The 17,456-nt window shown below is 35.2% G+C and overlaps 1 protein-coding gene across 3 annotated transcripts in view; it reads right to left on the bottom strand.

Annotated features, from left to right (window-relative positions):
- Positions 1-17,456, bottom strand: part of dock4b (dedicator of cytokinesis 4b) — a 432,150-nt gene that overhangs the window by 150,711 nt on the left and 263,983 nt on the right. For all 3 annotated transcript variants that reach the window (XM_039760946.1, XM_039760945.1, XM_039760944.1), the window contains exons 14-17: positions 14,786-14,910; positions 14,131-14,293; positions 7,960-8,066; positions 2,841-2,994 (exon numbers count right to left, since the gene is read on the bottom strand). In XM_039760946.1, the coding sequence (XP_039616880.1) occupies positions 2,841-2,994; positions 7,960-8,066; positions 14,131-14,293; positions 14,786-14,910 (549 nt within the window). The remainder of the gene's footprint in view (positions 1-2,840; positions 2,995-7,959; positions 8,067-14,130; positions 14,294-14,785; positions 14,911-17,456) is intronic.

Raw genomic sequence — 17,456 nt, forward strand, 5'->3', positions numbered from 1 at the left:
GAACAATTACAAACCATCATCACAATTGGAGTTTAATGGGTTACTCAGTGACAGGCAGACACACGTTGATCCATTCCGTGAAGCAGGCATGCAGCCATCAATGATCTAAGGGCATCAGAGACCTGTTACTGCTGCTGTGTGAGAGGATACTCAGAATTTTTTTTCTGCTGGGCATGGCTGTGAATAGACATGGGTAGAGTGTAGGTGTCTCAAAACGGGTTATACTTTTGTCGACATGAATAAGTGAATCCAGAGGGAGTTTTTATTCTATTGCACAAAATAAAAAGAGTTTTACAGTATATTTATAGTGATATTGTGAGCGTGGATAACTTTTACACCGCAGATACTATCACATGAGTAACAGTGAAAGGGAGGAGGGCTAGAGTGGGAGACATCAAAAACAGTGGACAACGGGATCATTCATGCTGGATGCAGTTTGGCAGCACAAGGTTAATTCAGTTTTATGAATATGTAATTTTGGGATTGTTTTAATATTTTGAAACCACAGATAACTTAAATGGTTGAGGGGGGAACAATGTGCACATTTTGTACTATGTATTTTTTTTTTTTCAAACTTCATTTTTTTGGAGTTTTTCTTCCATTTTAATTCTATTCTGCATTTAACATATATGGCTTCTTACTTTTTTACCTAGTATGAACTAAGCCTTTTAAAAATTAGCCTGGGATCATAAAAATGCCAATGGTGCCTATGTATAGATATCAATAGAGGTACAACTAGAGGTGCCAGAGCAGCAGTTGGGCACAGAGATATACTGTACACAAATACATACACTAGCAACCTAGTTATGGAATTATTTATTGAAACAAATACCTTGTGTTAATTGGATCATGCTAGTGTGCAAATTTTATTTTTTGCTGGGTCAGTGTTCTGCTCTCAGCTCTTCTGAGCTAAACAGTATTGATCTGGATATGGATCTAGAGGAATGAACATAGGATTCTGAAAGTTAAAGCTTTTTAAAAAATATATTATTTAATTAAACCACATGACGAAATAGCTCAGGATCCTGGTTGGCAATCCCCCAGGCAGACACGCAGTCCATTCCCATCTTCCGGAAATGACGATATATCTGCCACAGCCAGGTGTTATGTAGGTGTCCCCTTGGCCTAGTCCATCCACTCAGGTCCTCATCAATGATGGTCCTGTGAGCCAAATCACCCTCTAGAAAATTGTATCACATGGCCATAGTGCCATAATTGACGTTCCCTCACAATGCAGGTAAAATGTCTCATTCGGGACTCCGTGAGCAACCGCCCATTTGACACAAAGTCAAACCAACGGTATCCAAGGATTCTCTGAAGAGACACAGGTCACTGGATAGCGGTCATGCCTCGCAACCCTATAGCAAAACAGGAAGCACCAGGACTCTAAAGACTTGGACCTTCATCCTTTTTGCAGAGATAGTGGGAGCACCACACACCCCTTTCCAGCAACCTCATGACCCCCCCACATGCTCTTCAAATCTGTCTGCTGACTTCATAGGAAGAGTCACCAGAGACACAAGTGTCACTGCCAAGGTATGTAAATCACTCAATGCACTCTATTCACAGACATATACAGTGGTGATGGCTGTGCTCAAGAGGTCATTAAAGGCCTGGAATGATAATATAAGCTGATATAATAAGTATGGTAAGAATCATATTAGAAAATATTTTTCCCCTAATACAGGCCCCTTTCACAAAGCTGTTTTGTCAGGATTTATGATAGACCTATTTTCACATTTCGTTTTTGATTTTGTTTGCCTAATGAATTAATTTTTTCAGAATGTGGCTAGTATTTGAACTTAATTTATTATATTTGAGTATTTATGTTTGCAACATTAGGCTTCGTGTTTAAGTTGCCTTTTATTTTTAATATTATATTTGTAATTTTCATATGCTAAACTGGACTCATAAGTGGAAGTGCACTTATTTGAAAAGGCTGAAATTAAAAATTATAACAGAAACTGAAACTGTTGTTATTGACTGTCCTTTTTAAATACTATACATTTTATAACTACATTATGTATATTATTTTCCTTAATGATTAGACCCTAGCAATGAAATAACGGATGGATGAATGGGTGGTACATAGACACAGTGCAGTGGTGCCAAACTTGAATTAAATCGCACAAACACTATCTTTGTAGAACCAATGGCGATGACACTAGTACTTGAAAAAAACTGCAGGATAGTTCATGTTGTTAGTTTTATTTTTCCCAAAAGGCTACAGGACTGCGGTGGGTTGCCACCCTGCCCAGGATTGGTTCCTGCCTTGTGCCCTGTGTTGGCTGGGATTGGCTCCAGCAGACCCCCGTGACCCTGTGTTTGGATTCAGCGGGTTGGAAAATGGATGGATGGATGGAAAAGGCTACAGGAACTGGGAGCATAACTGAATAAGTTGTATGGAAAGGGGTAAATCAAATAAGCTCGTTCATATTTTCTGTTTCTAATGAGGCCCAAAGGTAAACATTTCATATTCTGCACACTTGACAGTACTACTAGTACAACAAGTGACTCCACATAATCACATAAAATACTTGGATGACTGTACATCATTTCAGGTTAGTTTTCAACTGCAGCAACTTGTCCCCTCATTAAGGGTTCACTGGTAAATAAAGGAGGACTATAAAAATCAAGAACTGTACAGAATATTACAGGCTGCAAAGAAAGAGTACTGAAGGCATCAACAATTAATTAAAATTATTTGTTACAAACACATTTTGTTTAACAAAGCCTTGTCAACCAGCAAAAAAAGAAGAAAATATCTGAGCAAAGAAAACAATCAAAATACCTATTATTTAAGCATTGAATAACAAATGTTGTAAGCAGTAATGATTTACCATTCTGCGTGAGCTTAGTGGAACAAAGAAATGACGTGATCCAGAAAGACTCTTTTGTAATTTTCACAGCTTGATTGTTTCCTGGGAGACCTGCTTTTGAAAAGGGTAGTTTGAGGTAGCGAGCGGAGTCCTGGAGATTTGCATTCTCTTCACACTGGAAAGACAAAACAAACTGGACACTTATCTTCCTTGTATTACTGTAAAGAACCATTAGCAGGAAAGGTACTCATGGTACTAAGAAATAAAAGACTCTTCATTTTTATGTACACTTAACTGCAGGATACCAAGAAAATCACATTGCAACTTTGTGTTGCATGTTTTTTTTAGTAGCATTACAAGATGTACCTACACAAAGATTACAGCTAAATAAGAAACTCAGACAACTCCTTTATCAGTCAATTATATATAAAAAAATAATAATAACAACTGTAGGTATGCCTTGTAGTTAATATATAAAAAGGCCACTGTATATATTCACATAATACATTCACAAACCTGCCTACCTTCAGGTGCAAAGAGAGAAACCCCTGGTCAGGGCCATTTCACTGCCAGGTAAACAAACACACACCATTACTCACTCAAGGGGAAACTTAGTGACACCAGTTAACCTCACCCACACATCTTTGGGGATGATACAAAAACAAAAGTAACAGACAAATACCTATGCAGAGATGTGGAGAACATGCATACTCCATATGGAAAATGAGTAGGTGAGGGATTCAAACCCAGGAAACTGGATCACTAATGTTAGTGTGCCAAAATATTACCATTAAATTAATACATTTTACAACATGTTTACTTTTCATAATAAATAAAATAATGTTTGTTAAACTCACAAGAGTAATTTATATACAGTAATTGTTTTCCAAGAGACTTCTAGCTACAATAAATCAATGTTGTCATGAGTTATTCAAAATGTCTTTAATTAAAAACATATTTTAAAGCATGATTCCATTAGGTTACAACTTTAAACAAACTTAAAATCAGATTTGTTGGCAGACAACAAATTTACCATTATCAAAACATAAAACGAGTTAAACAATTACAAACCTACTGGTATTATATGGTACTGGTGTGGTAAGTAACCAAGATATATGAATTAAAAATTTCTAGAATTTGTAGTTTATAGCGTATGCTACTTGTTTTAGTACCAAGTCAACATGAATGTAGAGAACTACATAATCGAGTATAGAGCCAGAACTGAACTTCTAATGTTAGAGAATGATATGCCTTATGAGATTTAAACTTTTTTAATCAATGTGTACCAGTATCAGTCCACAGTCCACAGAGTTGGGATTCACAATTCTGTCATTGCAGGGAATCTCCAAAACATGACCCAAGGTAATGACATTTGACATCAAGAAGAAAATGTTGGCATAATGAAGGGACTCATAATGGAGCATTAAAAAGATGATAGACAATGTATGGATAGGTCTTTTGCAATTCGTAATGAATGCTGATGCCTGTGTTAAAGTACTACTGCAAAAGGGGTTCCATGGACATTCCCAAAGTAATGAATTCAGACAGGAAGAAACCTAAGAAGTACCATATTTTATAACTGAGGATCAAACTTGAATATATCACTATGATACGATCCACAATCCAAGCAACAACCGAAACAATGGAATGGTGATACTCAACCATCCATGAAATTCAAGGTCCCAAGCCATGCTGGCAAGGTCATATGTACAATTTTTTTTATCAAATTGAAATTAAATTGTTGTCAATATTGATTAAATGCCTCAAAAGGCCCACATAATTGGTTAATGTTACAGTGATTTCCTTTGGCAGTTGAAACAATCACGGAAATATTCTTAAGATATCTGTTAACCTTCCCCTTCTGCTTTGTGATAATCCCCCACTCACTATGCATTCGTTGCAAATGCTGCTATGTGAAACCATGAATTTCAGCATGTGACAATCCACCCACACCATTCTATAGATCAAGTCCTGCATGGCTACCACCAGTTGCTCAACCTGAAGGACTACTCCTATGGGAAGCACTGGGCCAATGATGAAGACATCAAGTAGCATTCATCTATAGAAGAGCGGCTGCACAAGCAAGAGAAGTGTTTTATATGTGGGGCACAGTAAGGTTTTGTGAATATTACACCATAACAAGTGTTCTCATTGAGATTATGTTAAAAAATATTTAATTTTACTGGTCTTCACTTAACAAATTAAACTGATAACTTTTCAATGAGCAATTAAAAATATTATGTTATGACAAAATAAAGGAAACACTTTACTTTATGAGGGTTAGAAATCAAACATAAAAGCAGGGGCCTCAATGACAAAATCAAAAAAAATGAACATTTCATTATGCTCAAGTTCAAGAATTTGTGGCTTCAGTGGGAGACAGAACAAAAATACCAGATATTGAGAAATGGGAAAAACATATTCTCTAATACATTTTGGTTCCTGTTGATTGCATAATCCAATCAGGTCAGAAGCTCATCCTGTCAGATGACAACAATACAGGCTTGTGATAATGGCACTGAAATGATAAGGGTTTTGTTTTCTTGGCATATATTGCGGCCTACAGTTTATTTGAACCAAAATGCTGATCAGGCACATCTCTTTATAACAGCAGCCAACCCACCCGTGAAGGGGTTATTTCAAACTCATGTGAAGACACTGTAATACAACGGTTTCCTCAATTAATAAAACTCAGTACAAATAAGCATCTACATATTAAAATGGAGTACACTATACATTTAAAGGATCTGAAGAATTTGGGCTGGTATGATGATGAAACTGGGAGCAACTTGCTATCGCTAGAACAGGCTGGGGCTCCCCTGGAGCAGACAGGATCTTTTACTAACATATCTTTTGAGCATTTTCGAGAAGTGTGACCAGAGTGCTCCATTGCGTGAATAGTGCTTAGTGTTTAAATTTGTGAACTGGCATTGTTGCAGATGACTTGCCTTCAGATTTTCACAACTTTAAATGTTGGTTGCTAAATAACGCGATATTTGCTTCATCAGTTCCTAAACAGAGGACAATAAGTGCAAAAATAATTCTTACGTCAAGTACAAAACAAATGAGAAAAGCCGTCACTGAGGAAGGGTAAATGTAAATTACTGCATATTCAAAACAACAAAAACAACCCATATGTTATTGCTCTAATATCATTCACAAATCAATCAGCATTTTTAAATAACTACCTTAATGTCAATGTTACTATATTTTACATGTTAATCAATTTCATGAGCTAAAGCATGCATATAATTATTTGTGATTTTCTAACCAGTGCTTAAGATTTTTCTTTCCAAATCTTAGTATGACTTTCTCCTGCAAAAAAGCATTCCAAATCCAGACACTAGCAGCACGCTAAACATGAAGTATAACTAGTGAACACACATATAGTAAGGGGACACAACACACAGCACTAGTAAAGATTTACTTTTACTTTTTTGTACATACTGGAGTTTATATATATATATTTAGATTGAAGTGCACATGACTGAAAAAACAATTGGGGATTTCATTATAATGGAACTGAAAGATAGCAGGACTTTCGGCACATACATTCGACAAAGCTGAATGTTAAATAACAAACTGGTCGGCAACGTTTACTTTTGTCTTGCTAGCATCAATAGCAGCAAGGGGATCCAAACTTTTTTATGTTTTTTCTGGTGTCCATAGTACAAAGTCAGTATTATTAAACTTCAAGGTTTGGTGGGATGAGGGCCAGGGGTTTCCCTCAGTGTCAGTCTGAGACACATAAATGGGATCGGTTAACTTTCATAAATGGTACACCGGAAATGATTTACTGTCTCTTTCTGGCTGTCATCTGTTCTTTTGTGAGTCAGCCTCGATTTTTAATCTGGAAAAGTTTTACATAAAAAGATCATGGTAAAAAGTTTGAGGAACTGAAGGTCGCATTCATAAATAAGTATCATTGGATGTATAAATTTGCAAACACCAAATTCAAAGAGACATTCAAAAGTAGCAATTAAAAAAAAAAAAAAAAGATTATCCTGTGCAGGTAGTCATAGGATTAAATTCTGCAAATTTATGAAATGTTGAACAAGAGGGAAGCTCAGCAGTCAGCACTTTTGCTGAAGGGTGAGCCAAAAACGAATCCTCAATTTGACCAATGTGCTCAGCGAAGTCAAACCATACCTCAAGAAACCTGGAAATAAGCATCATAGTCTAACTGAGACAAAGCTCCAGAGCTCCACAAGTACAGCTGAAGTCAAATTTGACTCACGTTGATCCTGCCCTTAGATATGCCCACAATGCCTCTGGTCTGCAGTAACTATTCTCGCATTCTTCTCTGCTACAAGAGTATGATTATTCTTCTGTAAACCAAGTGACATAAATGTGCAGTCTAACTGGCGGTTCAGATGAACTCCTCAATGGGCCATGAACAGAAGAAATACATGTGGTTTGAGGCTTTTTTATGAAAAATTACTTTGTTGTAAAGAATTTTGCAGATAAAACAGACTTTGCTGTAATGAGATATTTTAAGATTAGTTCTACAGGAAATTGTCCAGGACCAAAAAACAAATTTGTTAAAATGAGTATTTTGTTAAAATGGAGTTTGTTCCACTTTTTCTCTCACTTTTCTGCAGACCACTTACGGGAAAATTTCACCTGGCCCCAATGACGTCATTTCGAGTTTCGGCATCAATAAAAACACTTTCGTGTCCAGACCTACTGATGATGTCACTTCCAGACCTGCCCCCAAGGACACCACTTCCAGTTCTGGCCCCAATGATGACATCACTTCCTCCGCTCTCCTTTAAAGCTGCTATCTTTGTGTCAGCAAATCAGTTATGTTTTGGACTCAAACCTATACACAACTGTACACCATTGAAACCAATTTTGTAGCCAGGAAACAATATACGGATGGCTGCCCCAAACCTTTTTATGGCTCTTGTCTATTCATGTGACAGTATACACAGTATGTATACACATACATACATACCTATTCAAAAATGTACACAATTTACAAATAATATGAAACATTCAAACCTGAAACTGTACACTATTTAGTGAAAAGCACCAATGAAAAATAAATTCTGCCCAAATTAGGCAATACACGGTAGTCCAGCATCTGCTCAAGATTACAAAGGAAAATTTCCAGCACCATCTGACATATTTCAATTACCTTATGGACAATAAGTTCATGAGTACCATCCGGCAAGGTCCTGCCATCTTCCTGCATTAGTGGGACAAATGAGAATCCAAAAAGTTTCTTCTCTCCCTTTTCCTTAGCTACAAACAAAAACACAAAGAAGTATATTATACAAAATAATAAAATCAGAAGAAATTAAAAAATGGTTACATTTTATGTTGATTTTATAGAAGGAAAACTGTAATTCATATAAAAAATAAGAACTCAAAATAAGCTACTTTTGGGTCATACTTTTTGGCATGAGGTCAACAATTCTGAAAGTAAACAAATTAACAAGATACAGTAGAAATCAGTGGTAAAAAATGCTTGTCTAAACTTTATAACAATATAACTTTATTTATTTCCTTATGTTAAGGATTTTCTTTTATGTTTTTCTAAAGCTCTTGTTTCAAAAGCTTTGTGTTACACTCTCATATTGCACACTAATTAAATTAGCACATGTAAATTTAATAAATATTAAAAAAAAACTGTTGAAGAAATGTAATAGTGCCAGTTCAGCTGGGTCAAATCTGGCATTGTGTTCGTGTGACAGGCTTCTCATATTTCATTTTTGATGTATGATAACTAAATATGACTAACAGGTTTCTTGTATAATTCAGCAACTAGAGATTATAGCAGAACATGCTCAAACCCAAAACATACAGTCTATGGTTCAGGGGGGCACAGCCTGTCCTAGCAACAGCATGTGCAAGACAGGAACATTCTTGGTTGGGGCAAATGATTATGTCATATGAACATCAATATGAGGCTAATTTAAAACCCCCAGTTCACTTAGCACATTGGGTTGTCATTGGGATGTGGTTGGAAAACAAAGAGCATCCAGAAAACAACCCATGCAGACACTGGGAGGACATGTGAACTCCACAGAGACAGTGACCAGCTAAATGAAGACTTACATGTATAATAATTTATATCACTGAGCCTTTTTAGAATGTGTGTTGATGTGACTAACACATTAAACCTCAAAAACGATCATTATGATGTACAGACTGTATCTTATGTTCCTTTTTGAAGTGGGACAATGATGCGTATTTGCTCATGAAAAACTTTTTTAGTTTATATCAGCTACCTGTTGTGTCATCTCAGTGAAAACGGCCAGCAGGTCAGGAATATCTTGGCCAAGCTTCTATTATGCACACTGTGCTGGAAGCCATTAACCAACTAGTGAGATGCTACATCCATGTCATGGTGTAGTGGAATATACATAAAGCATAACATGGTTTGGCCAACACAAAAAGGCAATCTGCAGCAGCATCCACACTCATATTGCAATATGTGCATTTAGTGAAAATGAATTTTTTTTTAACCCTAAGCAGTTACATTTCATTAATGTATAAGCCATATTTGATGCCAAAATAAGACTGACAAACATCGTGGCTCAGTGGCCCGGGATCAACCCATGATTCACTTCTTCTGAGGCAAAGTAGCTTTGACAGATGTGATGGGGCTGGATGTGGTGACTGGTTTGTTGGTCGGGTAACTTGTTGAACCCTCAGTTATTCATGTGGCAAGTACTGTTCATTTTCACAGCAATAATGCTATTACACGTGTAAGGTAATAGCAGCTATCTACTCATTTGCTGGCACCTTACTCATTTCCCTTACCACCAGAACATAGAGGAGAGGTTGTGGAGTGCAGCCACATACTATTGAATGCAGGAGGTGGTGTCTGGATGTGTCAGGAGGGATGCTGCTCTACTAACCAATGACGTTCTGCAGAATCGTGACTGCAAATGCATGAGGTAGATGAGCATAGTCCATGTATAGTTATTTCAGGATGGCAACCAGGCTGAGTCTGAGGCACGTTCACATATGCACATATACAAGATGATTGTCATTTATAAGGGTAAAATACATAAAAATGTGTGTACACCAGGTTTTAGAAATCAGATATTTTTTGAAGTATAAATATTTCTGCTTTTTAGAACTCCATAAAAATCACATAAAAATAAAACAAGAAGCTACATTGCATAACTCTTTCTAAAGGAGCACATTGTACTTCATCTTTCATCATTATACTTCAAACTAATTTCATATACTTTTGGCCAAAAGTACATTTAATACTTTAATTTTCTTTAGGTGGAACAGTTTGAGAGTATCTGCTAGTGATGTATGCGTTTGCCTTTCCTCGTATGAAGGGGTAGTAGAAGTTTGCTATAATTTGAACATTTGTGAAATTTTAATAGGAAGAATTTAACACATTTTATTTTGATGTAATTGAAAAAAATTACAAATGTAAAATAAATTCAATGTATATAACTTTTGGCATTTGTTACTTGTTCTTATTTATTTATAATTTTGGTTTTGAACACTGGAAATTTATAATAATGAAAGAAAAAACATTGTAATATAAATCAGACTTAATATATGTAGTTTTTAATCAAATGCAAATAAAAAATACACCTGTTTTGTTACTCTCAGAAAATTTTGTAAAAAATCCAAAATCCAAAACCAAACTGACATCATAGACTCTTAATGCCATTAACTGACTATATGATGTAGTTAAGAAAATTCACTCTACTCATTCAGAGCTAATGAAAGCAAACTGGGGGTTTAAAGGATTATTACTAATTTTGAGCTACAGACAGACATTATAAACACATCATCCAACATGATCAACATCACATTTATGCTGTAAAAAAAAAAATACTCAGTGCACTTCCATCAGACAATGTTCCTTTCTTTACATTGCTTTTCCAAATAAATTAAATGTATCGAGCCATCTGTAGGTGATTTGGCTGTAAAATGCAGCCTGTGCACAGGCTAAAATGTAATAAAACCAGATGTAGCTTGAAGCAGTGAGTTATTAGAAATTATTCTGTCAGGATGCAGGATGTGGTAGGTGCTATTCTTAGCTGAAAATATGTACTTAGAGGAAACACAAAGACACTTAAAAACACAGATGACTAAGTGCCGTGCATTAAAAAGCCCCTAGCCCCCGCTCAAAAAAGAATCACATAGTGAGGCTACTTTAATTAAATGCTGCATGCAGGCCATTCTCAGAAACCAAATTGATAAAGGACTTGACAAAAGTATCTCAGGCAACCAATGAACAAAAAATAAGTAAATGTGATCCTAAGCCACAGTAGAGGTACACTGTATAAAGATTTAGGCAGCTAAACCAAAACAATAAAAAATAATCAAATAATAAAAAACAAACAGGACAGAAAAGCAGTAAGGCTCTAAACCATGTAAAACTTATTTAGTCTTTCACACTCTGAAACAAAAATTTAAACCACAAACATTCACATTATAGTCAACCGTTTTGCAGACTGTGCTTAGAATTAAGTTATCAAAGAAAAAAAAAATTAAACACCCAGGAAAAACATTGACAATAAAAAATGTCCTTCCACCCATCAAAGTTTGTCAGTTTTTATTTCTTTTTATTCATCATTCCTAATGTGAAGTATGATGTCTCAATTGACTTTACTCTAAACAGCTGACTGAGACACAATGCACTGACACATCAGTATCCTGTTTAGGTTTTCTTATAATGTCTATAAACTTCTATTGGTATTTTTAAATATAGTGTTTGTTTATGTCCACCCTAAAAAATTGATAGCCACATTGTTCCTGTGCCCTTATGCTAATAGCAGTAAAAATGCATCTGATGCAGTACTGAGCTAACCTATTTACAAAATGTTTGATGAACGATGGTCACACCTTATTTTTACACCAAATCTGATTATTTTTCAAAGTGATCATCCAAGATTGGAAACATTGCACATTCAGATGCAAATGACTGGTTAACTGATAAAAAATTTAATTATCAATGTAATCTAAAGGACTTCACATATTCCATCCTGACAGACTATGGGAATTAAACCTCTTTAACCACATGTAGACCTAATCCAGATCTTACGAATTCTCACAGAAATTGAAATAATTGATACTACACTTTAAAGAAAAAAGAAGAAAACCATCCTGGGATCTGGAGGCCTAAATTACTTTGACTAAGGTCAACGTTTATCACTTCAGAAGAAATGGGATCAATGTAAATGAAGCAAAGTAGAGACCATGGCATGCTAAAAAGAACATGATAACTGTCAATAGTTTTGGAGCCATGTCCTTTAAGCAGGTGAGTCACTCAGAGAACCAATGATACTGTATATGAAACGCATCACAAAGCAGAGTGAGTATGCTAATCAGTAGGAGTTTATGGATTTTCAAATCTTGATTCAATGTTATTTCTGTGAGTCAAAGCAAATTGCATGATATGTTTGCTGGACTGAATGGCTTGCTCTTGCCAGAACTGTTTTAATGAGTAAAAAGTGAAACTATCTGGATGACATGGCCCTAATTTTATGCACAGAAGCTGCAATATTGCATTTCACAACAAGAAACTCATTTCAACTGTTAAACGTTCAGGTGGTAGTGTCATGGATAAAGGATGTTCTGTAGTGTCAACAGCTGGACGAATAGACATCACTGAAGGAAGCATTAAGACCACTCTGTATCAGATGTTGCTTCAGGAAAATGATGAAAAACCTACAAAGAACTTAGGCCACAACTAAACAAGGCAGTATCAATAAAGAAGAGATCATACCTGAAAACGTATTAATGTTTGCAAGGAGGACAGACAGACAGACAGACAGACAGACAGACAGACAGACAGACAGACAGACAGATAGATAGATAGATAGATAGATAGATAGATAGATAGATAGATAGAAAAGGTAGGTATCCCCTGAAGGAGAGATATGGAATGCAGCCAAAGTACAGAATACTAGACATTAGATATACTAAGTAATATAATTTACCAGAAGCCAAAAGGAAATATTTCAGATATAAATAGGCCTTTCTTAGTGCATTTGGTAAGTTCTATTCTCAAGCACCATTTTACCATTATTATTAAGGTTATTTTCAACAATCTAATTAATCTGGCCGTATACTGTTCCATAAAGTTTTTAAAGATAATAGCACATGGCTAGTGTTATAGTCAAAATGTGAATAGTTGAGCATAAATGTTATGTAGAATGTCAGCAATAAACAGCCAGCCAAACAGTTCCACCATTGTTGACAACACTCTTATATTTGCACAAACTTATAAAATGTAGGGAATAAAAAGGCTGAACCTACTGGAATGAAGTAGACGTACAAATCGCCAATGGTAAAACAGCATGTAGGGAAAAAGTGAAAATGATGCAAGTAAGAGTATCACATCTCATGATGTTTGCATTCAATGACACAACTGAAAGTGAATGCCTCATTTTTCTTCATAATGATCTTTTTTAAGGACTATAGGGTATTAAATAAAAAAAAATCAAAACCAAATGGAGATTAGCACTTTACCTTTTTGTCACTTTTTTTTTTTTTACTTTTAAATGTCTGCTGTCCATAGTGCAACAATTACTTTATGGACAAATATTGTTGATTTCCATTTATGTGAATCAGTGTCAAAGTAATTTGTTTTCCTGTGTGTTTAAACAAATCTGTGTCTATATGTGTGCTAATTTTGCATTTAGTAGTTTGTAGAACTGTACACTTGCATTTTACTTGAGGACATACAGTGCTGTACAAAAATACACTTAATGTAATTGAATTATTCCTGAACATACTTTAACACTAACCATGTTTAACACTCCTCAGCATTTAGGTCTGAAGGGGGATGAAGGCTTATCCCAGTAGAACCAGGCATAGGGCAGGAATCAGCCCTGGACATAAAGCCAAGTCTATCTATTATATTTGTATGATATGCCTTTCCACAGCAAACACTATCCCTATTTTAGATGGTTGAAGTCTGTCTTTTGCCACCACACTGCTCCACATAATAAAATAAGTTTTGGTTTTAAATCCAGAAAATCTATAGTCAGAATTCTTAGTCTCCCTGTTCCAGTGTTTTCTATCCATCTTCAGCAATCTTTATGAATGCGGTTCTACTCAAAACTATACCTTTAATTATCGGGTGGGTATAGTATAAGAGAAATAGAGACAAAGCCTATTGTTGAGGAACTCACTGAGCCTCACCCACTTTGCTTTGAAAAGAAGACTCCTCAAATAAAACACATTGATTAGGAGCCATACTCTTCATTCAAAATGCAAAAGAAATAAATCACTCTAAACAGTTTCTTATTTGGTTTAAAAATGCCGTACTTATATCTAGACCTGTAACATTTTCTGCAAAATACATAAAGATTGTGCTTACTTGAACAGTGCCTAAACTCAAAGCGTACATGGGATCCTCGAAACAAATCCACAGGGATGGGAAGTTTAAGTGGTTCAGACCATCTGGGGCTGTTATTGTGATACAATACAAAGGAGTGAAATTCACTTAATGGAGGCTCTGCAGAACCTGCAGAGATGTAGCTCTGTAAAAAAAAGAAACAGAGAAGAATAGAAAAATAGAATAGAAAAAAAATTGACATTCATAATAAAGCGGCTTACTTTGCTTTATATTTTTTTCAGTGATTCTGAAAAGCTTCTTTAACCCAACATATTAAGTATTTAAGAAAATGTAACAAATCTAACCACAAAATTAGATATTTTGATGCAATAAGTAATGAACTTAACTATGTAAGCTATAAATAACAACAGACATATCTTTTGAAGTTTTAGCAGGAAACAGCCTGCAGTTTTAACCTTTATCTTTCTATATACAGTAGCACAATAGCTTTAAGCATATATATGGTCAAGCAGATCTGAAAAGATACTGAACATAAGAAAACAGGATGACAAAAGCAAATTGTATACATGCACACATTAACTATATAAAGCATTGCTGTAATTTGTATGCAGATTTAACAAGTAAAATGCAGATGCAACAATTAATGTTGATTGTGTTAAGAAAAGTGAACTTTCACCTTTAGCAGCTGTCCATCACCATCCAGCACATACACCGTGATCTCAATATTTCTAGCCACACTTTTTCCTCCCTTTTCAAACTCGCCTCTCTCCAGTGTTATATATAAATCATTCCTCATTTCCCCTTTATAGAGAAAAAGAGAAAAATATTTAATGCACGAACATTCTTATGTTAGTTTTGACTTCATTAAGATTAAAAGAAATTTTAGAGAAAAAGAGGGCATGACATCAAAATATGTTGCATTCCGAATTAAGTACTAGATGTTTGGATGTGAATAAAAACTATTTAAGCATTTAGGCAATTTAAAGATGAAAACTGTTTAGGAAACTAAAAAATCATCTACAAAGTAGTACCTACACCCCAACCTCTACTCCCCACCACTCTACCCAATCACAAAGTTTCAGTGTGGCTCTCATGTTAAACTGCATGTTGATCGTATAAATCAAATGTGCACAACTGGGACAAATCAAGTGATCTATGACAAACCCGGGTAAAACAGGTTATAAAACCCTTCCTTGCCAGTCCGATTCTCTTCAACTACAAGGATGACATACAATAAGAATTTGTAAATGCAAAAAAAATATTCCCACACTGGCAACTTTTTTAATACTGATATGGAGGAAATATTGAGGTTATAGTCAAGCAGAAGAAATAAATTACAGAGAAAGGATACTTTAGTAAGACTGAGATACTGTAGTGTGTGGTATCTGGACATTAAGAAAAAAAGTGTCTGAAATTATTCAGATTCAGAAGAATAATACTGTAAGTACAATATGCAATGTTTATCAAGATATACAACAGCTGCCGATGTCAGCGAGCTCTTACTGCTTTAACTGTTGTAAGCATGGATGATACTCTTTACAGCTGGGCTACTTTTTCTTCTTACAGGCATTTTGGTAGGCTGGCGTTGTACTGAGCAGTATGTTATTAACCTTCTTAGTTTTTTTAAGAGAAGATAATGCAAATTTTTAAAATACTGTCTAAAATTAAAGTTTCACAGTTTTCTCTCACATGGCTTCTATTGGGGCAGTGTCAGATGTTAATGGGAGCCTTTCATTTGTTTCAGTACAGTCATGCACCGATTTACAGCCATCTGAGATGAGGTGATTGTATACTTAAGTTCAAGGGTTATAGGAAAGTAATAGGGTAATAATTATCTAGAAATTGCCAAAACCAGTGTAATATTGTTGTTGAACAAGATATGACTTTACTAAGAAAAACAATTTGCTTAATGATTCAAGAAAAGAATATTAAGTAAGACATTTTCATAAGATTAGTGCATTTTCCTGTGCTTTGATGAATTATTTCCCATAGTTACACTTCCCCAACTTTTGTGCATTTTTCTTTTTTCGAGATTGTATGACTTCAAATAACCAAATCTCACTTTTGGTGATCATGTATTCTTCTACTCTGTGTATTGGAACTGTGTATTATAAAGGCTAATTACTTTACGGGTTTTCCTGAAATGAGAGGCGAATACAAATTACTGTAAACCAAGAACTGGTATAGTCAATAGACTTCATCTAGTTTATTCAAATTCATTTCACACAACTGCTCAAAATCCTTTTTACTTTACAAAAGTTGAAATAAGACCGAAGGGCTAAAAACCAAACAGAAACAGTAAGAATCACCAGTGTGTCTCCAGCCACTTCCTAGTCCCCTTGGTAGCTGCTGTGCTGCTGCTTCTGGCATGGAGTAAGAGAGGGATTAAAAGCACAGCAAGAAAGCAGGACAGAGAAAAAAGAAAGGCAACCTCATAGCAAACAGAAGAACGCATGCTGCACATTTGAAATCTCACCTACCAACATTTTAGCATTCATAAGCTAAATAAGCATAAAAAACAGAATAATGAGTAGAATCTTCCTGTTAAGACAGCACACATTACAGAGCACAGTGCTGTCCTTCTGATCTTCCAATAAATAACAGAATAGGCAAATATAATCACAAAATTAAATATGCAAGTTCTAGGCTATTACAATTTGACATGCAGTCATAATTTCATGTAAATGTCTATACAATTATGATTACTTATAAAAAAATGCTTACCAAAGGTTTTGGGTTTTAAAATCCCTCTCTAGATGAATTATTTAGGCTGTGAATTTAATATATAAATCTTAATGAATGTCTGTCTGTTATGAAAATACACAACACTGAAGCTATCTCCTCAACATTTCCCATTTGTGTAGAGGAAGACCAAAGGCTATGTTTTATTCTGAAGGCAGGTATGCATAGTTACTCCCCATCATGGGTTTATTCAGTGAAATCTTAGTTTGGAAATACATTTTTTTCCTCAGTGAATTTATTTAGTAAATGCACTTGTATTTTATTCCACCCTGCGCTGCACTGTGTACCCCTGCAAGTAATATTTAAAACAGAAAGGGAGACAAGATACTTCTTTCTACTTGAAATTGCAAATATTAAAATTATATTACTACAAAACATATAATGCCATTTAAATAACAGGATATCAATATGCATATAAAAATTTTCATATGTCATTGTGGCAGAATATGATTGACTTACAAATTCACCTTTTTGTCACTGGGAGCAGGTTTAATATCTAGTAAATGTCCCATTGACATGCAAATGTGAAAAAAATTAATATTCAAATATGAAATTCAGATATATGCAAATCAGTAAGAATATCATGTGTTTCAAAGCAGAAGCCC

The sequence above is a fragment of the Polypterus senegalus genome, chromosome 8 (genome assembly GCF_016835505.1).
Source record: "Polypterus senegalus isolate Bchr_013 chromosome 8, ASM1683550v1, whole genome shotgun sequence".
NCBI classification, from domain to species: domain Eukaryota; kingdom Metazoa; phylum Chordata; class Cladistia; order Polypteriformes; family Polypteridae; genus Polypterus; species Polypterus senegalus.